Source organism: Chelonus insularis, unplaced genomic scaffold (genome assembly GCF_013357705.1).
Source record: "Chelonus insularis isolate UGA/USDA-ARS -01 unplaced genomic scaffold, ASM1335770v1 contig_93_pilon, whole genome shotgun sequence".
NCBI classification, from domain to species: Eukaryota; Metazoa; Arthropoda; class Insecta; order Hymenoptera; family Braconidae; genus Chelonus; species Chelonus insularis.
In genome coordinates, this window is record NW_023276782.1 from 1,491,987 (window position 1) to 1,513,453 (window position 21,467).

General features: G+C 27.6%; 3 protein-coding genes and 1 long non-coding RNA gene across 6 annotated transcripts; 1 reads left to right on the plus strand and 3 right to left on the minus strand.

The window, feature by feature from the left end:
• Positions 1-139: 139 nt before the first annotated feature.
• Wdfy2 (WD repeat and FYVE domain containing 2) lies at positions 140-3,802 on the minus strand. The gene is made up of 6 exons (XM_035092360.1): positions 3,449-3,802; positions 3,111-3,252; positions 2,351-2,583; positions 1,860-2,238; positions 1,152-1,351; positions 140-1,072 (listed from the first exon to the last, which is right to left on the minus strand). Exons 1-6 carry the CDS (start codon positions 3,607-3,609, stop codon positions 934-936), a joined length of 1,254 nt encoding a protein of 417 aa, XP_034948251.1. The 5' UTR covers positions 3,610-3,802; the 3' UTR covers positions 140-933.
• Positions 3,803-3,986: 184 nt separating this feature from the next.
• Positions 3,987-5,845, plus strand: LOC118072470 (protein crossbronx homolog). Its single transcript, XM_035092370.1, has 7 exons — positions 3,987-4,249; positions 4,335-4,516; positions 4,600-4,664; positions 4,744-4,844; positions 4,921-5,108; positions 5,273-5,444; positions 5,534-5,845. The coding sequence occupies exons 1-7, from the start codon at positions 4,217-4,219 to the stop codon at positions 5,624-5,626; spliced, it is 834 nt and encodes a 277-aa protein (XP_034948261.1). The 5' UTR covers positions 3,987-4,216; the 3' UTR covers positions 5,627-5,845.
• A 307-nt stretch (positions 5,846-6,152) lies between these two features.
• LOC118072469 (zinc finger protein 595) lies at positions 6,153-14,615 on the minus strand. Of its 3 annotated transcripts, XM_035092368.1 has the most exons (8): positions 14,515-14,615; positions 14,285-14,433; positions 13,581-14,196; positions 13,368-13,429; positions 11,478-13,291; positions 10,040-10,579; positions 8,532-9,041; positions 6,153-7,329 (listed from the first exon to the last, which is right to left on the minus strand). In XM_035092368.1, the coding sequence occupies exons 5-8, from the start codon at positions 11,631-11,633 to the stop codon at positions 6,556-6,558; spliced, it is 1,980 nt and encodes a 659-aa protein (XP_034948259.1). In that variant the 5' UTR covers positions 11,634-13,291; positions 13,368-13,429; positions 13,581-14,196; positions 14,285-14,433; positions 14,515-14,615; the 3' UTR covers positions 6,153-6,555. The 3 variants fall into 3 exon arrangements, with proteins under 3 accessions (XP_034948259.1, XP_034948258.1, XP_034948260.1); XM_035092367.1 differs by having other exon boundaries at positions 13,581-14,420; positions 14,515-14,613; XM_035092369.1 differs by lacking the exons at positions 13,581-14,196; positions 14,285-14,433; positions 14,515-14,615 and having other exon boundaries at positions 13,368-13,503.
• Positions 14,616-15,304: 689 nt separating this feature from the next.
• LOC118072464 (uncharacterized) lies at positions 15,305-15,886 on the minus strand. The gene is made up of 3 exons (XR_004691012.1): positions 15,848-15,886; positions 15,641-15,760; positions 15,305-15,568 (listed from the first exon to the last, which is right to left on the minus strand). It is a non-coding gene; the product is annotated as an uncharacterized lncRNA (long non-coding RNA).
• Positions 15,887-21,467: the final 5,581 nt, after the last annotated feature.

Consider the following 21,467-nt stretch of genomic DNA (forward strand, 5'->3'; position numbering starts at 1 on the left):
ATGGACGATTCTTGAAAGACAAAACAGAGAAAACGTTTCAAGTTGTGTATCTTTGTGATAACATTTTATATATTTTTTTGATTAATTATTATTTATACATTATTTCTCTTAGTTTTAGGTAACAAGTAATGATTTGATATTTGGTTAACTCAAAAGAAAATAATTATATTTATATATATATATATATATATATTTTTTACATTTATAATTTATCATTATTACTTAAAAGACTATTTTTCGTGATTACACAGAAGTTTATTCGATTGATACACCGGAGCTATTTCTCATTACATCTTACTGCTTAACATCACCTAATCTTTATTTTCATTCCTAAATATCTTTTTATTATTATATCGTTATCTTTATGGAAGCGCAATATTGCTGAATATTGAGTCACCGTGTATCTTTTTTTTTTGTTTAAACAAGACAATCACAACAAACAATAAAATTAATTGCTATGATTATATAAAGTAATATTATCAGTGACTGTGACGATTTAATTCAAATTTAACAATTAGTGAAGAAATAACGTTTATGATAATAAAAAAAACAAGTAAAATTTAAACAATGTGATATTTCAACAAAAAACAATCAACAGTTGATTATTTTATTGCTTTTTAGGCGATGAAAATTGCATAAAAGTAGAAATTTCCCGGCGAAAATGGAATATTATATACAGTTAAACATTAATTACTGATTAAACTTAATTTTTTATGATTATAAAAAAGAAAAAAAAAAATTGAAGAATCCAATCATCATAAAAATATTTTATAAGATATTTGTGAATTTCTTTTTAAATTTTTCGTTGATGCATAAACACTGTTTAAATTGAGTTTTACAAGAAGCAGTGTCAGATAGTAAAAAGCTGATAATGTTTGTCTTTATCAATTACAAATATTTCACATGTTTTTTCATCAAAAAAACGTTGATTTGCTATTGAAGAAGAGCAGTGATATCCCAGATTTTCATTATACGATCCTGACCAACTGTTAGTAATTTGCGCCGTGATACATCAAGATCCATTGAGGTAATGTTATGTTTAGCATCATGAAATGATGCCATTGCTGTTTGGCTGTTCAAAAAATACAAAATGTTATTATAACATGAATAAATTATTCCTTCATTTTATCCAATAGTCTAAATATAATTACTTTGAAGCTTTTAGTTGAATATGACACGGATCACAAACTCTAACTTCGAATTCAAAACCCATGGCAGGAATTGGAATACGTTGCGTTGTACATTGAGCACATAATGCTCGTCCACAATGTCGACAGTGATGTTGCCTCAGTCCTAGTTGTCGTTGATCCATGATTCCTCTGATATTCCAAAAGAACGGTCTTCCACAAGACTAAAATAATAGAGAAATTTTTACTCGTTGCGTCAATGAATTATTTATTCATTCGTTAAAATACATATTGATTCAGCATTTGAAGTCTAACAGTTATACTAAGAGAAATTTATCAACACTTATATATTCATAGTGAAACGTTTGTACGTGACAATGAGATTATCTTAATTTCATTTTAGACTTCTACTCCATTGAATAGAAGTAAGAATAAAATAATAATAATCATTTTAATATATTTATAACGAACAAAAAATTTCTAACATCATCAATGAATATTTATTTAAATTTTTTGATTGTTATTTAAAAATACAAGCGAAAATTATTAACATGAAAATATAAATAAATATAAATATTATTGTGGTTTCATAATTTCTAATGATTTTCTTAAATTTTTTTTAAAAAAAGAAATGACGTAATGACGTTTGAAAAATCAATCAAGCATTCAGTAAATAGCTTGATAGGTTTAAAGTACGGATAGTAAGAGTCTCTTAACGAGATTATTTTATACCTGGCACGTGTCTGACTCTTTCCATACAGCAGCTTCTTTTCTAGGTTCAGCCATATTCCAACACACAATAACTCCATCTTCACCTCCAGAAAAAAGTACTTGTTCATTACGTGCATAGCACAAAGCAGTAACTTTGTTACGATGCCCATGAAGTTCATAAGCAGTTCCTTCACGACCACCAATGTCCCAGACTCGAATAGTTTGATCAAAGCTGCCAGAGAATAATAGCTGCTTCTCAGCATCCCAAGCAAGTGACCTGATACTTCCACTATCTGCTCCAAAAACTGCTACTAATGTTATTGATGTACTATCAATCTTTAGCATGGTAATTTCACCCGCATAATCACCGACAAAAGCATATTTTGATTGCTCGTCAAATCTTTGATAATTAAAAAGTTAAAGAATATTATCTTGAATTTATTGATTTTTATTATCATTTCCTATCTGATTTAGGTTTAAAGAAAAAATTAATTCAATTTCAAAAAGGATACTGTAATGTTGTGTACCAACTACTATTGATACTTGAATCTCTGTACTTGGCTTTTCCGTAGGAACCTAAATTTCTTCCGCTCTCTGAACAGTGCAGTTGGAATAATTTGTCTCTTCCCACACTCATGACCCAGCCATGAATGGACGAGAAAATAACTCCCGTAACTCGACCATGATGAGCTGAATATTCTCTCATTGCTGTCATTCGATTATAGTCCTGTTCTAACAAGAATTCCTAAAAAAAAAAATTTTAATTATATAATTTATTATTAGTCATTAGACAAATAAAAATTATTATACGACACTATATTATTGAATAATAGATTTAAGTATATATTTAAATCAAAATTAGAATAATTTGAATTAAATATTGCTAATAAAATCCTGTATAAAAAATTATAAATGTCTCATAAATAATGTCCTTTAATTCATAAATGTCATTGAATATTATTTAGTGAAACTATTATAATCTTCGGATGCTTTTTAATCACAAGCAATCATAATTAATATCAATATCAAGATAAGGTAAGCCTTAAGTGTAACAAGTTAAATGAAAATTTGATGAATTATTATAGTCATTACTGATAGCTCGATAGAAGTTTCTATTAAAACAGTAATTTTTATTTTTTCATGATTCATTGGAATGATTTTTGAACAATCATTGAGGTCAATTTAAGTAACGATTAAAAGTATTAATTAATTGCAATTGTATTATATTTAAAAACCTAAAATTAATTTAATCAGTATTTCTATTTTACGTACATCAACAAATCCATTCTCCAGTCCTACAAATAATCTCCTAGTTTCTACATGATAATGCATCGATGTTGCTCCTGAGGCCATGTATTGACAAACACTTGGCCAATATTGACCTGAATCTCGTTTCAACCAAACTCTGACAGTTCTGGAAATCACAAATAATATTTTGATAAAAGTATCTATTATAAATTACTCAATTTTTGGACAATCTTATCATAATGCTAGTTATCATAAATGGCCCAAGTCCAGTTTTTAAAACATTCATTAATGATTCATCAACATGGTAAATATTAGATTGTAATCAATTAACTTCCTTTGTATTTAAAAAAAAATCTTCATACCTGTCATCACTAACACTAATAACACCTTCTTCTCGAGGAATAATAATTGCAGCATTGACATCGTCATTGCAGCCTTCTAATTTAGAGAGTAATATTGGTTTACGACTTGAACTGAATTTGTCATTACTGACGCCGGGCGCAGGTTTTATCTCCGCTGCCATTTCACGTCGTTGTTGGCTTTTTTTTTATATTTAAATAATTTAATACTACATACATATAAACACTTTTGTTTACTTATTATGGTACAGTCGTCATTTAATTACTGTAAAAAACACTATAAGATTAAACTACTAGTGTTTAACTGAACGTGAAAACTATTAGAATACGTACACAATCTACATACGTCAAATTCTTTTTGCTAATCCTTGAAAATGATGTAAACAATAGTATAATTACATGCTATAGGACATGCTGACTCTGTCGATAAGACAAATAACTTTGTTACCGATTGTGAGTATGAGGTAAAATCTATATTATTGATTGTAAACCACAACAATTATTACCATTACCATTGTTAAAAATTCAATATGGCCTCACCGTGACCTCCAAAAATGTGTTCGTGAAAAAAAACAATAACAAAAGTATATTCAAATTTTAGAATTCTTAAATGTTCGTTGGTATAGAAATGACCAAAAATGGTTTGCTGTATGAAAGAAGTTCATGTAATTATAGAGACTGAGATTATCAATTACACACGAATTTAAAGATAAAACATATTGATAAGTATTTTATGGTATGGTGTGTTGATAGTGGAGCATATAAAATACAATGTCTTATAGTGAACCAGGACCAAGCTCTCGAGTAATTTTTCTAAATTTGATAAAATTAAATTAAGAAAGTAATTAATAATATAAGTAATTCTATAGTCAAGTGATATTATTTATAGGTTGACGATGACAAAGATGACAATTTCAAACGAACAGGTTCTTTTCGAAAAATTTTATCAGGCACAGCAAGTGGTAGTTCTCAGCTCAATACATCAATTAAAATGATTGACCGTCCAACTGTTACTCCAAATAATTCAGAGTTCGCTATTTATTTACGAGAATATAGTATATTATCAGAATAGTAATATCATTTATTCAATTGCATCCATTAGCACAAAAAACGATCACTTTGTTGGCTATATAAAAGTTTTAATCTTATTTTAGCAAATTGATGCAGAAACAAAATATAGGAGGAGTTTATGTTATACCATCTGCTCAAAATCCTTATAGTAAGTAACTTTTTCTTCTAATCTTTTTTGTATTACAGTACAGTGCAGCATGAAACTTTAAATCTTCTTGGTATTCTAGATTGGTTTGGAGTTTTATTTGTTCGACAAGGAATGTATAAAGCTGCTGTCTTTAGATTTACCATAATTTTACCTGACACTTTTCCTGACAGCGGATGTCCGGTAAGTTTATTTGATTTATTATTTATTCTCAATGCTCGATTACTTATGTGTCAATAATCATCTGAATGATGGATAGAAAGTTGTCTTTCAAACAAAAGTCTTCCATCCATTAATACACAATGAGACTGGAGAATTAAACGTAGCAGCAGGGTTTCCTGAATGGAAAAAAAGTAACAGAGTTTTGGAATTAGTGCAATTTATTACCAAAGTATTCAATGAAGTGGATCCAAATATGCCGGCGTTCAATGACGAAGCAGCAAATTTGTAAGAATTTTATCTATGATAATTTTTTATTCAAAAGTTATTTGATTTAGCTGAATATGTCTCTTTAATATTATTTTCAAATTTATTTGACCTTTTATCAATTTATCATAATTATTTAAGATGTATACAAAGAACGAAAAATATTTTTTATGCATTAATATTAGATTCCAAAATGATAAAGAAGAGTATTTTAAAAGATCTCAAAAGTGTGTACGAGAAGCTTTAGATCATGTTTATGATCCTCCAGACACGGAAGACGCTCATTATATAAGATTTAGTAAGTGGGATCCTGAAATTCACGAGCCAATAAAACAGCAAATATATGAGGAGACTAAAGTAATATCAATTACATTACTATTCAATAGAAAAGTTGTTTAGAAATATTCAAATTCAATTTATTATCATTCAATTTACATTCATTACAGACTCCAAAAAAACTTGACGATGCGCCCACGGGCTCTTCGTGGGTTGAGCCAGGAACATTCAAGCCTTTATCAAAAGATCCATTTGCTAGTTAGCAGTATATTATTATTGATAGTTGAATGGTTATTAAATTATATAAAAAAATACAAACATACTTAGACTTGTTATGACACTTGCCTTTTAGATGACTTAAAAAAGTAAATTTTAATTATTTTTATAAAAAAATATTTACAAAGCGACAAAGATCTTAATAAATTAATTTATTTATGACAATGACTCTATGATGTTATAACGAAAACCAGAAAATAAAAAAAAAATATACATATGAATGTAATAATTTGTAATTATTTTTAGAATATTCCAATTCATTTGAATTTATCTCTATGTAATAACAGCAATTATTATCAACTTCACTATGTCTACTCACAGTTTTAAAAATTGGACCCCGGCAGTTCCTATTAAGAAACCAGACAATATTGTTTCTTCTGAATTTTCATCATTAAAAGTATTTAAACCATCATATGAAAAGTAATTATTGTAAATGTTTTATTTTTTATCTAAATATGTTATCATAAATCTAAATAATTTACTTAACCTATACTAAGATTTTTAGGAGTAATTTACACATTTAACAATGACATTAAACAAATGTTTTATTAAACAATAAATGAATTTATTTATTAATCAGAGATACTCACATACCAATGGAGCAGCTAATAGCTCATGAATATCAAAGAATTTGGCTAATGGAAAGAGACGAATGGCTGCGAAAAACTTTCCCACAAAAAACGAAGTTATACAGAAGAAAAACGGTTCAAAAAATTCCTGAAGAATTAAGTAAAAAACAAGAAAGAACAAGTACCGTAAAAAAATCTCCGCTAAAGGGGAAAATTAATAAATCACTAAGTACAAAACAAAAACCCATGAACTAAAGTTTTATAACTTAATATTATTCATTAATTTATAATAAATATTTATTTTTTGCTATAAATTTCAAATTTTACTATAAATTTTCAATTTACTATCAACTAACATCCCGAATGTTAGTTTGAACTTCCAGATCCGAGTGAGGAGGTGTTAGAGCTACAGAACACTTTATAACTGATTTTTCAGACTTCTTTTTTTCTTCAATATTCACCCTAGAATTTTTTTCACATTTTAAATGATCATTATTCTGAATATTAATACATTTTTTATAATGAGTTCTCATGTTACTGCTCTGTGAAAAAGTTAAAGAACAGTTTGGGCAAGAATATGGTTTGGTTCCAGTATGATAATTCAAATGTGTCTTCAAATGATGCTTTTTAGTAAAAGATTTCGAACAAATATCACATTGATAAGGTTTTAAACCAGAATGTAATCTAGTGTGAAGAGTCATGTTGGATCTGTCGGCGAAGGCTTTGTTACAAATATGACACTGATAAGGTCGTTCTCCAGAATGAGTGCGTAAGTGTTGTTTTAACAACATTTTGCGGGAGAATGCTTTACCACATTGTTCACAACGATGAGGTTTTAAACCTGTATGAATCCTCATATGCATATTATAAGCAACTCTTTGATTGAAACTTTTACCGCATTCGTTGCAAACATACTCCTTTCTATTTCTATGAATCTTCATATGGGAGCCCAAGTAGCCGCGGTCATTAAAGTACTTTCCGCACTCTGGACACGTGGTCGCAAATTCTCCTGTCCCTTCATGCATACTACGATGATATTTGTAATTTCGCAGCTGAGAAAATTCCTTACCACAATCTGAACATTTAAATGGCTTTTCTTGTGAATGATTACTTTCGGTAGACTGTAAAATAAAAATAAAAAATTAATTCTTGTAATTAAAAAAAAAACATTATATTTAATTATATAATATTCTATTCGATTAACTTCAATAAATCGAGCCTTATTATTGCTTTTATTGATTGGAAGAATTTAATTATAATCTCGAACTTGAAATAGATTATTAAATTCATGTAAAAAATATCAATATCAATATTGAAGTAAAAAATATTACGTTGAAAAATATAAGAAGTAATTGAGTAATATCAAATTCTAGACTACGTTTGATATTGAAGTATAAATTCCTTTTACGTGTATCCTCTTGACTGAGAATAATATCAAAGATATCTTTACTGATGTGTTTATTGAGAGTAATTTTACATCGTAAAGTACTTTTCTTTTTCATAATAGTATGCTAGTATCTATAATAAATAAATAAACTTCTCGAAAATAATGATTTTCACGTATTTTATATTGCTTAATGTGAATTGTAACGACCAAACTCTCATTATAGCTCATTGATTAAATTATATACTTGATTCGTGACCTTAACTTCACACGAGCTGTATTGATATATCAACGATTGACTTCACAAGAGAGAAATCTCATTGTAGCGTTATAAGCATGAAAAGATATATCTTTATAAAATAAAAATCTATTCAGCAATAAAATAACTTTACTGTTGTTTTAATTGGTTTATTATACGAGAATAATTTCTTTGATCAATTGTTTGACATTTCACGGCATGTAATTTTTATTCACCAACATTTCCCATTCCTATACTTTGACTTCAGTAAATTTTAGCATTAAACGAAAACAATTACTCAGATGTTGATGTATTTTATATCTAGAAAATAGAAGTCATAATTAAATTATTCTGGTTTCAACATCTTCGAAGCAGTTGAATAATTATTAAATCAATGATTATTTTTATAATAATAAATATTATGATTAATGAATAGCTTTTGTTTTATAAAAGAATTTAGCGAGACAGTAGTCTAGAAACAATGAACTGGTAAACTTTTAATAAAACATCAATCGATTTTTGAAAAAAATTAATTTAATCGTGACAAGTAGAATACTATTGCAAGAATAAATAAACTTTGTAAGAAAAATTTTTTGGCTTCTCCTATTAATCTTATTCTTTTCTTCCATTTCCTACCTTAGAATAAAGTTCTTTGAATGCTAGAGTCATTTATTTTTATTATATTTGAACCGTGTAATTACCTTCAATGAAGATGAACAAAAAGTTTCTAGAGAATTTTTATGATCAAGATCTCGCAAAGTAGTTGTAGAAACCACTTCGATATCTGACTTCACTGAATTGTTGTTATAATTATTTTCATCTTCATTATTGTTATTATCATTGCATCTAACGGTGTTGACGTTGATTGTATCGTCCTCAAAACTTCTTTGATTTAAATGATCCAAAGACTCTTCTGATGATTTATTAGCTTTGTGATACAAATGGATATCATCAAAAATGTCTGTATTAGTTTTGGTATGATTGTGTTGACATTTACTCATGTCTCTATCGCTTTGAACTATATCAGGTGGATACGATCTAAGTATGTTACTAGAAGAATTTTGAGGATAGTCATCGGTCACCTGTTGTACATCATGTATGAGAGACTTGGACAATCTTTCAACGCCTACAGTAGTCATGTTCAAAGCATTAGGATATATATCTTGAAACGTGTCTTGTCGTGAAGATGAAAAAGAATCAGTTGAAACATCCTGAAACAATTTCAAATATATGTATTTCAGCTATTCCATTTTATTTTCTATCTTTCTATGTATTCAACTTTGCTCAATTCATCTCGCCCACTAGAATAACGTCACGATTCACTCTATTCAAGTCCAAAGATTCGCGTCAATTTTCTGTAGTTATTATCCTAACGGGATTTAGGGCTTTTCTCTGTAGTAATTATTATAGTAAATCGTGTTGGCAATAATTTAACTTTGATACTTTTAAAAAGAAAAAAACCGCAAATGAATATTCTTTTAATTTAAAATAAATTTCTCTAACTTACTTTGATAAACAAAAATGGGAGAATTTATGTAAAGCCATTTGAGGTAGTTCAAATGATTAGTTAAGCTCCAAAACAATTGAATAATCCGTAAGGAATTTTTAGACATATATTTTTGGTATTAAATTAATAATTGTATTAATATTTAAATGTAGAATTTTTAATGAATGTATTATAGAACCAACTGCACTGACTAAATTAAAATAAAGATCAAATGTTACTCCAATTGAAGCTTTGCATTTTTTCAGAAATCTCATCTAAATGATTTTATGAATCGAAAGAAAATGATAAGTTTGTTAATAATTAATAAAATAAAATATTTAATGTATGTCATAAACTCACTTAAATTATAGTGTTTCAATCATAGGCTAATTAGTCTGAAATCTAGTATTATCTCCAGCCATTCAAAGTCATTATTATACATTTTAATGGTTTACAAAGCACGGTTTTGGTTTCATTAAAAATATAAATGCAATACGAATACGAATGCACAGTTAGAGTTATACTATGTAGTTTAACAGAAGAAAATTTTCTCTTGACCTTTCATCATGAACAAGCTAATTAAATATATAAACATGACAGTAAAAAAGAAAAAAATAATAATTAACGTCTTGATTAATTTTACAACCCTTGGAGTTACATTAAGAAGTCCATATGTTTTTAACATTTAATATAAAGAGTCAACATAATTATTTGATTACTTACGTAAATATTCTTACAACATGACTCACTGTTTTGCAAAATCACTCGACTCTTTGGCGAATGATAAGGTCGCACAAGTTGACACCAGGGAGAAGCAAACACTCGGTTAGCTACATGAGATTTAAATTTTACAATTTCTCTTGGTAACATTTTATTTTTGTTAATATTATCAGACATTAAGAGTCGACGAAGACAAATTGTTTTATCCATTTTTAAATTTAATCCATTTTCATCTTCCTTTTGAACCATTGTTTCTCTCACTTCGAGTTCTTGTGTTGAACTTAAATAATCATAGACTTTTGAATGATCCTTTATATTCTCCGATATCCTTTGATTTTTTAAAACACGTGGAAGTGGTGGAATGCGTATCCTGAGAGCATCAGCAGTACTTGAAAAGGCTTCTAATCTTGCTGATGGAACTGCAGTACTTCCAGTGTAGAGGAATCCTAAGATTGCAGCGAGATCGTTACCTTCTACTTCAGCAAGTATCACAGTGATGGGTTCACATTGTCCAGCTATTTTTCCATGAGCCACAAGGACTTCCTAAAAAATAATTTTTTCAATTAAAATGTTAAATTATAGATTTAAATGTTAATAGAATAAATTTGCATTGATATTGAAGAAACATTTTATCCTAATGACAAATAATTGAGTGACAAATTTAACAAGTGTTTCTCTTTATGTAAATTTATCATTTACAGTTATACAAATTGATATGAGATATTGGGGTGAATAAAATAATAATGAGAATTTAATAAATCATTGATTATTAATTTTTTTTAAATGATTAATAAAAAAAATTCAAGAATGTGCGAAAATGATTTGTAAAATAATTGGAAAAATCAACTTGGCTACTTTTTGAAAGATACTGTGAAATGATAGATTTAAGAAATTATTATTAATTTGTAAGTAAAGTTTAACAGATAAATCCTAATCAATTTATAACACACGTGTGAAATAATGTTCTACAAAATGAAGTGAAAGGAGAACACAATTTGATTTTTTTTAAATGATTTGTTGATAAAAAAAATCAATCACAAGTGCTGCATTTATATGTATAAAACCCATTAAGATTATGATTAACCGACTATTTTTTATGAAAAAGAGTTAAAGAGGAGCATTAAATTATAAGCATGAGTCAACGAGTTTGATGTAATAAAGTTTATCTCAATGCGAAGCTTACACACATAGTACATTTATATGATTAGATGCAGTGAAATAATGAATCCCTACAGCATTAGATGGATTTTATTTCTCTTTTGTAATTAGATACGGAAACTGAAACTAATTGCAGACAAAGCCTTCTAACAATTACTCTAATCAATTGTTAATTCGTTTTTTTTTTCATCTCCAATTAATAAATAATTTTATTCATATCTTGATCCTTTGTTGTAAATTTTTTATAAAAAAAAAAAATTAATTATTGGAAATAATTACTTACATGAAGATAAGAACTAGCTGCCGATAAAACTAATCGATGAGCACGAAATCTTTGACCACCAGAACAACATAAAAAAACATCAGCAAAAGTTTGTGATAAAGCATCCTCCAAAAAGTTAGGTCTTTCTCCAGATACTTTGATGATTTCTCCCATCATCTTAATCACTTAATTAACAAATGATTTTACTCATTTAAAATAATCTTTTTCTTCTTTTTTTAATCATCCCGTCACTTTGTTTATTTCTCACATTATAGTATTACTACATTGATGAATGTTTCATTAAAGAACTTGATGATAGATGAAGAAGAGCCAAGGAAAGTCTAAGCACTGATCTGTCAAGGTGACGACTGCCCACCTGTGAAACTTCTCTCTTACAGACTCTCCCTCTACCATTCCCTTTTCTTTCGACCTTTATCTGTAGGCTCCAGATCTTTAAACATTTCTTGCTTTGTGCTATTATTTAAAAAAATATTTTTATGAAAAGATATAAATTTTTCAATAAACTGCTACACTTTATAAGTTCATGGAGTTATTCAAGTGAAAAATGATGTTTGAGAATTACTCCATAATTTTTATTATTATGTTTTCTAGGATTCTTTTCATGAAAACATTCAATTTACTCGCTAAATTGTTCACAAGTTTTTTTGAGATAAATACAAGAAACAAAGACTGATAACTTCTTCATCCAAGTAATTGCTGTGCTTAACTCATGTTGATCCATCATTTAAGATTCTATATATTATTGGTAGAATCAAATTTCGACATGATTTTAATCAAATCATCATCATAAATATTGTCTTGTAATTAAAGTTTCCAACTTTTAAATGCATTTACATTCGGTCTGAAAATTGATATGTAAAATTTCAACATATCTTGATGTTTCAAGGTATTGAGAGTTGTTGGTGATCTTTCCAAATGACCTAGGGTCACACTTATTCCACGGTTTGTTATAAATATATAGTCGATATTAAATTACTCAGGCTTGAAAAATTGATAATATAAGGTTAAATCTAGGCCAATCTTGATGTTTGTTATGTGTACAAGAAGTATAAGTATCCAGTGGTAATTGCTCTATCGGTTATTACCATGATTCAGTATGCAAGATGCAATTGATGCTTAGAGATAGATTATGCGTAAAGAAGAAAGCATACAGATTGCCTTGTTGAATCCCTGCTCTCTGTTGGCAAATATTCATGAGTGTTTACATGACATAAATCGTTGATCCTCGCATAATCACCATGCAAAATTGTCACGTTTGAGCGTGGATTTTCTTTTGACTTGAAACGAGATACATGCACGTGCAGGTATTGTACATTCTCAATAATTTTTGTTGAATGTCAATTTACAGTTAACATATACAGTGAGTCCATTAGCGTATTCAAACGACTTGACTTATCAAGCAAATATTATTCAGTTCTGACATTCTGTTTTCAAAATAAACATTAGCCCTTTCTCTAAAAAAATCTCTTGTCAGGTGTATCTTCAATTTACTGTTTACTTTACAGTAGTAGCTGAATTATTTTTGATGATCAGACAAATATAAAACACTTTTTATAAGCTTTTTGTTTTTCATCAGAGAAAAGATAATTGTAGAAGTAAATATGCCCAAATTTTGAACATTAACAAAGTTGAGAACAATTTTTTCTTTTATATGAAAAATTGATTATTTAAAAACACATGAAGAAAAATTGATATTTTGTTTATGATTCACGATATGTGCATACGTGTACTCATTGGGTCTTTATGTGCATCGTAATATTTCATTCATAAGGTCTCACGAACAAAAAAGGTATTGACTGCGTTCAAAAACCATTCTGTAAGCAGATAAAAATAAAGATGAATGGTCAAAGAAAATAAAAAAAGATATATGATAGTTTCATTTTCAATTACCAATAAATTAATCATAAGAATTATCCAACATACGTATTTGATTTTAATCATATTTTTGTAACCTATAAAATGACAAGTTGGTTTAGATTTGATTGAAAATCTTCCAACATAATTCAGTAAGGATAACAGTTTCAAGATTCTTTCTTGAAACGTAAACTTTAAAAATGAATTGAAAAAATCGATGAAAATTACAGTGAAAGAGTGAATACTTACTAATTCACTTTCAAAGAGTACAAAGATTATCCTGTCATGCAAAGTAGTCGTGATACACTGCACTAGAATAATCCAATTTTTACTGATGCATTTTTATCCTTCTACTTCCTTACAATTTCTTTCTTTTGCAAGATAAATTGGATTTTAAATATTGAGTTATAATTATCCAGATAAAAATTAGACATTACCATGGGCCCAACATTATTCCGTATAAGATAATTGTTATCCTCTTGTTCAGATTGAATTCTATTCAATCTTTTTTTCAATGTAGACATTTAGCTTTACATTTTTTTCTGATTTAATTTTTACAATTAATACGAAGGCGTTGCATCTTGGTTACAGATTGCCCATATAATCTTCTAACTTCTGGATTCATAAAATTGATGGTAGTTGGTAAAACAAATCTTCGTAAGATCAATAGTGTTGATGGCTGAGCTAGTATCACTCATAATCTATCATTTCCATTGCGATACCAACTCTTGTGTTGATAAAATTAAGATGGTATAAGATCTTGATCTGAACATTACATGTGAAAGATCAGATAGAAGCTGAGAATGAACGTACACTATGACTTTCACTACTAATTACACAGTCACAGAGGTTAAATGCCAACTCCCTGGAGTCATTTCAATTTATCTTTTGTAAGATCTTTTCTAATTATTAAGGTGATTGCTATTTTCGTTAAAAAAAGTAAGTATCGTTACCTTTTACATAAATGTGTATCCATATTATATCTGTGTAAATCAGAATACTGATAAAAATATAACTGTGGGAAATTTTTCTGTCCTTATTATTATTTTCACCATTCTCAAAATGATTAATGACAATTATTAATTACATCTGAAAAAAAAACCTTTTTAATTTGCGTAAATTATTTTGCAAAGAATTTTAATTAACAATCGCTCTATAAGGCACTTGTTAACGATGTCTATACTTCATGATTATTTATCGTTATGAAGACATTCTGGTAATCTTGTGAAAACTTAGGAAGGAAATATTAAGAGTCAAGGATAAGGTTTATTGGTTAAATTTCTGTGCTTTACTCACTATTTCCCGTCGTAGCAAGTTATGAGAACGAATAAATCACTTATACGATGATTACTGAGAACCTATTAATGCGCACAGTTAAGATTTATCATTGATACTTAATTATTTTAAATACAGCAGTTATTCAATTGCACTTTAAATTATTTTTTGTATAAAACTTTTTTTTATTACCAAATCATTATTATTGCGTAGTAAAATTACAATAATAAAATTATATGAGTTTTATAATTGGATTTAAACATCACTTGATGGAAACAAGTCATTATCAAGTCCTAAACACTGCAAATCTTAGTGTATGACTTCAATGTACTGAAAACGTATGAATATGTCATTATTGGTTTAATTAACCTTAGAAATTATTTTTTACAGGTTCTTCTGTGCGTTAAAAGTGTTTTTAATGTCACTCAAATTGGTAACATCATATTCACACGTTTCTAATGCGTTAAAGTCATATACTTCAAAAAATAAAGATTTGCAAAAGAATGTAGGGCACCTTTTGAGGTTAGTATTTGGACCAAATTTTTTATTTAATATATTTCCAGATAAAAACTGATATTATAGCGATTCCAATTAAAAAATGATTTCTTCACCATACTAACATTTTATTACAATCAATGCCTTCCACCATTATCAAAAAAATCATTCGTCAATTGAGAATTCAAAATGAATAATACTGGTTTGATCTAATATTTATTTATTTTAATATATTTCGTATACATTCATGCACTAAAAACAACCAATCTTTATAAATAATCGAATAAATTTTTAAGTTTTGGTGCCGTGGAACAAGAAGCGCAAAAGATCGCATTGTGATACAAACATTCTGATAAAATCAGTTTCTTGACTTCCGGGTTAATTGGGCATTTTTGTATGTTACCTTGGTGTATATTTGTTATTTTACTTGAGATGAAGAACTCTGTCGGATACCCCTTGTAAAGAATCTTAAAGTTAAAATGATTTTAAATTTCGTTATTTTTTTTTTTGGCTGACAAGACAGACAGATGAATTCTTACATGCCGCTGAGATTAAACAAAAGTCCCACGATGAGGGACGCGATATGGTATTTTTATTTCGTATCTTCATAACATCACAGCAGTTCACAGTTTCATGATATATTTCTTGCCATAGGCACACTAAAAGAAGGAAAGCAGTTGCAAATTTTAATATTTAATACATATAATTTTCAAATGATTATTATTGATAAAGAAATTTGCAATTACAACGAATGACGACGATAGCTTATAATAACTAGAACTCCAATAGAACTAACTATTTGATTCCATAATTATTTGTTTTCTAATAAAAACACAAGATGTCATGAATAATGAGATAATTTCACCTTATAAAAATCTAATACATGCAGAAAGAGAAGGCTAAAGGAGCAATTATTTTTAATGATATAAAAAAATCGTTCTTATGAACATTGTATTGTATTAACTACTGGAGCATTAGTGTTTTGTTAATTATTTCCAAAGTTTATAAGCATTAATTAAAAAAATTAATTACCTAGCTTATCAACAATTGAATAAACTTATCATTTCAATAACTACTAATAATACTCGATCATCGACCAAGCCTTTAACATTTTACAAATGAAAAACAATCAATATGTGATTTACTATTAACATATTTGATAAAATTGATAATTTATTTCTACGATAGATGGAAAAAATGAAACTTATTTTTAAGTTAGATAAAAATGGATTGTTCTTGGAGAACCTACGTCTGAACAATTTGTCGGCCCTGAAAAGGGCCATTGGTTTGAATTATTCTTCATGAGCTGAAACTTTTTCCGATTTGCAACTAGTTACTATTGCTAGTAATTGTTTCTTCGGAAATTGTTGTCCAGGAGCTACTTGCCACAAAGGTTGTCTGTTCAACTTCAGAATTATAGTCGATAACAACTTCACAAACCGCTTCAGGAACTTCATCAACAACCAGTAGATGTTGATTCTCGTCGACAATCTCCGGTTTTTTTTCCTCGTCGTCTTTCGAGAATAACTGTCTGCGTACGGGCACGTCACTTTTTGGTGTTGATATACAATCCCGCTTTGGTGTCGATGTCATCAGCGGTTTGTGTGTCCAATGGAACTCTTCGATCTCCATCTTAAGTTCGCTCGTTGAAAAATCTCCAATGCTTCTAAAGTTCGCCATCTTGTTCAAGAAATTCACGATCGAGTCAAGTGTCGTCACGTATCACTGGCAAGTGTCAAAGGACGTATGACCCCTGCAGAATCCTTGGTCCGGTGTATACCTCCCGCAACCCTCGTTCTATTCCCACTACCTGTTCAAAAGAAATTAGCACCCAATCAGAAAATTTTTCTAGGTGAATTTTTCAAATGAGTGCCGTGGAAAGAGAAATATAGATTTTTTTAAGATTTTATAGAAATTTCTGTTCGGAATTTTCTAAAAAACCCCTTTTATATTTTCAATATCACACACGAAGAGAAAAATTAATATCGATGCATTGCAAATAGTAGTAAATTATTATTAAATGCACATCAAAAAGCATCAAAAAACATTTCATTGAGATGTAAGAATAATTTCACTTTGTTAATAAAAAATTTTTACAATAAATTATTAATTTTATCAAATATGTTAATAGTAAATCACATATTGATTGTTTTTTATTTGTAAAATGTTGAAGGCTTGGTCGATGATCGAGTATTATTAGTAGTTATTGAAATGATAAGTTTATTCAATTGTTGATAAGCTAGGTAATTAATTTTTTTAATTAATAGTTTTAAACTTTGGAAATAATCAACAAAACACTAATGCTCCAGTAGTTAATACAATACAATGTTCATAAGAATGATCCTTTTATATCACTGAAAATAATTCATTTTTTAGCCTTCTCGTCCTGCATATATTCGATTTTTATTAGGTAAAATGCCTATTATTTAAGACATCTTGTGTTTTTATTAGAAAACAAATAATTATGAAATCAAATGCATTAATACAGTTCTGAACGAATACCAATAGATACATACATACATTCCTATTTTATTCTCGGTAAAATATACATTGTATTTATCTAATTATTTTACATTAATAAAATGAAAGATTGATTTTTTCATGAATCTATTATACATTATGCTAATATTTTTTTTTCTATATATTGTTAAATTTTCTTTATTTAATATCATGACTTAGAAGCTATAAAAATTGATATACTACATTTTTATAATTAATATTATGCTTCGTTTTCTGCCTATTTATGGGAGCTAGAAGACGTCTCGAGTCAAAACATAATACCTATTTTCATTCTATTTTTCTCCTGAAGCAATCCTTTTTTAAGGTTTAATTTAAGATAAACAAATCCTTATTGAAGTCGGAATTACACAACAAATCAGTGTTTCCGGAAGACAAATATTTTTCAATTTTATTCTAAACTTATCCTCATTTTTTTTTCCTTTCTTGCCTTAGCTTCATCCTACTTTTATTTCATACTTTTCCTGGTTTCAATCTAATTTTATTTGAGATTCGAGAAAGTTTACTTCAACAAAAACATTATTATTTATAATTATTAATTTTATTTCAATTCCAATTGTGCTGTCCATCAGCACTAACATCATATGTGTCATTGAAAAAAGTATGATTGTAATGAGAGTTATTATAATATTGACCATGTTCATATTTAAGAGGGCAATTTCATTTAATACATTATCAGGTGGTTACAAATCATTAAAAACAATTTAATTTTTACATAACATTTTTTGTATGCTATTCTGTCTATATCCTAATTATTACCTACTTCAGAAGAATAAAAAAGTAAATTTTTATTCCATCAAAAAATGAAGCAGAATAATATTATTATAAAAAAGTTGAATCTAAGATAGAAAGGATAGGAATCGTATGAGAAAAATAAATTTAAGTGTTATATTTTGACTCGGAATTCAGTATAAAAAGACTAACTTTATTCTATTTTTCCAGATCAAATTGTATTTAACTTTTTAGAAATTTATTATTTGTAATCAATGTTATTATAATCTACGATATGTTACACAAATAGAATGAAGAACAAAAAATTAACACATTTCATTCATTGCAAAATGAAATGTCATCCTGAAAAATCATAAAAAGTTCATGCCAAGTTTTCTTAGTTCTATACTACGAGCATTAAGTTGAGATGTAATGGGTGAATTTCAAAGAATCAAAAAAAATTTCATTGCGATTCGAGAATAATTTTACCATACAAATTGAAAATATTTATCATAAGTTGTTGATTTTATATATTATTTTGATAGTGAATCACCTATTTATTATATTTCATTTGTTAAATGTTCAAGACGTGGTCGATGATCGAGTATTTTTAGTAGTTATTGAAATAATAAGCTTATTCAATTGTTGATAAGCTAGGTAATTAATTTTTTTAATTAACGTTTAAAAGTAATGCTTTATTAGTTAATACAATACAATGTTTATAAGAATGATTCTTTTATATCATTGGAATTAATTGCTTTTTTAGCCTTTTCTTGTTATCCTGGTTTTAATCAAATTTTAACTAAAACATGATTATTTATAATTATTAATTTTATTTTAATTCTAATTGGGCGGTTCATCAGCACTAAAATCATATGTGTCATTAAAAAAAGTATGACTGTAATGGGAGTTATTGCAATATTGACCATGTTCATATTTGAGAATGCAGTTTCATTTAATTCATTATCAGGTTGTAACAAATCATTTAAAAAAATTCAATTTTTAATATATATAATATTTGGAAAATGAATCCATTATACGGAACCTTATCCCAACTATTTCCATAAATCCTTCTAGATATAAGTAAATCAGTTTATAAAGTTAATATCAGGCTATTCTGTCTATATCCTAATTTTTACCCACTTTAGAAGGATGAGAAAGTATAAAGATTAGAGATTAAAGAATAAATTAGGCTTTATCATCCCAATTTTTACTTACTCAAAAAATGAAGTACAATAATGTTAGGATAAAAAGGTTTAGTCTAAGATAGAAAGGATAGGAATCGTATGAGAAAAATAAATTTAGGTGTTATATTTTGACTCAGGTTAACAAACTATCGCATTAATGTCAACGGAAACATCAGTACATATACGATCAGTAAACGTCATTATCTCGATACGAATAGAAAATGAGATTTTCTTGTATTGAATTACGAAAATTTAGAAAAATAAATTATAAGGAAATATTATCAATGATGATTATTTTTAACGCAGAAAAATGTCTGATACCAAAGTACTGTATGTCGGTGTCATTTAAAATATTAATTTATGTCCCTAATTATGGATACTATACTAATTGTAATGGATCATATGAAAGATATTACTTTTCTATGATTTTACATGTCTTTTATCGAGAGAAAAACAATAATTAAAAAAGTTAAAGCTACATTTATTTTTACTTACTTATAAATATTAGCAGTAATTGTGTTTGTTAGAATTTTAAAATGTTAAGGGATCATACTTTTTGTTTACTTCTACCTTACGTTACTTGAAAAAATTTCCAGTCGTAACAAACTATTAATATTTTACTTGAAGCAAAAATGTTTTATCTATACGACTTGAACAGTATATTTTCTATTTTTCCCAATAGTAATATTATTTATGGGTATCTCAGAACAGGCCTAAGTTGCCCGAACCTAAAAATTACCCCGCCTGGTTACCCGGAAGACCTGCATGAAACTCTCATTGAATAGGTATTTCGAGTGGAAAAGTAATTAGGACTTCTAAAATGTCACCTGTTAGATAGAAAGACTTTTATTATGTTTTCGTGATCTTACTTTAGCCGTAGATATTTCGAAGGGATAAACCCAAGCACTAGTGCAATAATTGTAACTACGTTACTTATGTACCTGAGTTTATCGACTAAATTATCTGTTTAAAATAGAACGACGCTTGGATTTATTATTTGTAGTAAAATCACCTGCAGGTCTTACACCATTTACATCTCAACTGAATGCTGGTAGTATAAAACTAAGGAAATTTTGCCTAGAATTTTCATGATTTTTCTGGATGATATTCTATTTTGCAATAAATAAAATGCGTTAATTTTTTGTTATTCATTCTATCTGTGTAACATATCGTAGATTATAATAACATTGATTACAAATGATAAATTTCTAAAAAGTTAAATACAATTTCATCTGAAAAAATTAAATAAAGTTAGTCCTTTTATACTGAATTCCGAGTCAAAATATAACACTTAAATTTATTCTTCTCATACGTTTCCTACCCTTTCTATCTTAGATTCAACTGTTTTATCCTACTATTATTCTGTTTTATTTTTTAATTGGATAAAAATTTACTTTTCCATCCTTCTAAAGTAGGTAAAAATTTCATTAAAACCAGAAAAAGTATTAAATAAAAGTAGGATGAAGCTGAGGCAAAAAAAAAATTGAATGAGGATGAGTTTAGAATAAAATCAAGAAATGTTTATCCTGCGGAAACACTAATTTGTAGCGTAATACCAACTTTCATTAGCTTTGTTGATCTTAAATTATAATAAATAATAAATATAAATATAAATAATAAATAATAAATTATATATTAAACCTTCAGAACTGATTGCTTCAAGATAAAAATATGATAAAAACAGATGTTATATTATGACTTAGAAATAATATCACATCTCATAGCTCTTAATAATAGATAGAAAACAAAGTATAATATTAATTATAAAAATGTAGTATATCAATTTTTATAGCTTCTAAGTCATGATATTAAATAAAGAAAATTTAACAATATATAGAAAAAATAATATTAGCATAATGTATAATAGATTCATGAAAAAATCAATCTTTCATTTTATTACTGTAAAATAATTAGATAAATACAATGTATATTTTACCGAGAATAAAATAGG

Excerpts from the sequence above, each read along its gene's own strand:
- Wdfy2 (XM_035092360.1), bottom strand. The coding sequence starts at position 3,609 with ATGGCAGCGGAGATAAAACCTGCGCCCGGCGTCAGTAATGACAAATTC. Across the intron at positions 2,584-3,110 it reads TGGAGAATGGATTTGTTGAT|GAATTCTTGTTAGAACAGGA; the intron begins GTACGTAAAATA and ends TTTTTTTTTTAG. Across the intron at positions 1,352-1,859 it reads AAGAGTCAGACACGTGCCAG|TCTTGTGGAAGACCGTTCTT; the intron begins GTATAAAATAAT and ends CTATTATTTTAG.
- LOC118072470 (XM_035092370.1), top strand. The coding sequence starts at position 4,217 with ATGTCTTATAGTGAACCAGGACCAAGCTCTCGA. Across the intron at positions 4,665-4,743 it reads ATCTGCTCAAAATCCTTATA|ATTGGTTTGGAGTTTTATTT; the intron begins GTAAGTAACTTT and ends TTGGTATTCTAG. Across the intron at positions 5,109-5,272 it reads AATGACGAAGCAGCAAATTT|ATTCCAAAATGATAAAGAAG; the intron begins GTAAGAATTTTA and ends CATTAATATTAG.
- LOC118072469 (XM_035092368.1), bottom strand. The coding sequence starts at position 11,633 with ATGATGGGAGAAATCATCAAAGTATCTGGAGAAAGACCTAACTTTTTG. Across the intron at positions 9,042-10,039 it reads CATGTTGTAAGAATATTTAC|GATGTTTCAACTGATTCTTT; the intron begins GTAAGTAATCAA and ends AAATTGTTTCAG. Across the intron at positions 7,330-8,531 it reads TTTGTTCATCTTCATTGAAG|TCTACCGAAAGTAATCATTC; the intron begins GTAATTACACGG and ends TTTATTTTACAG.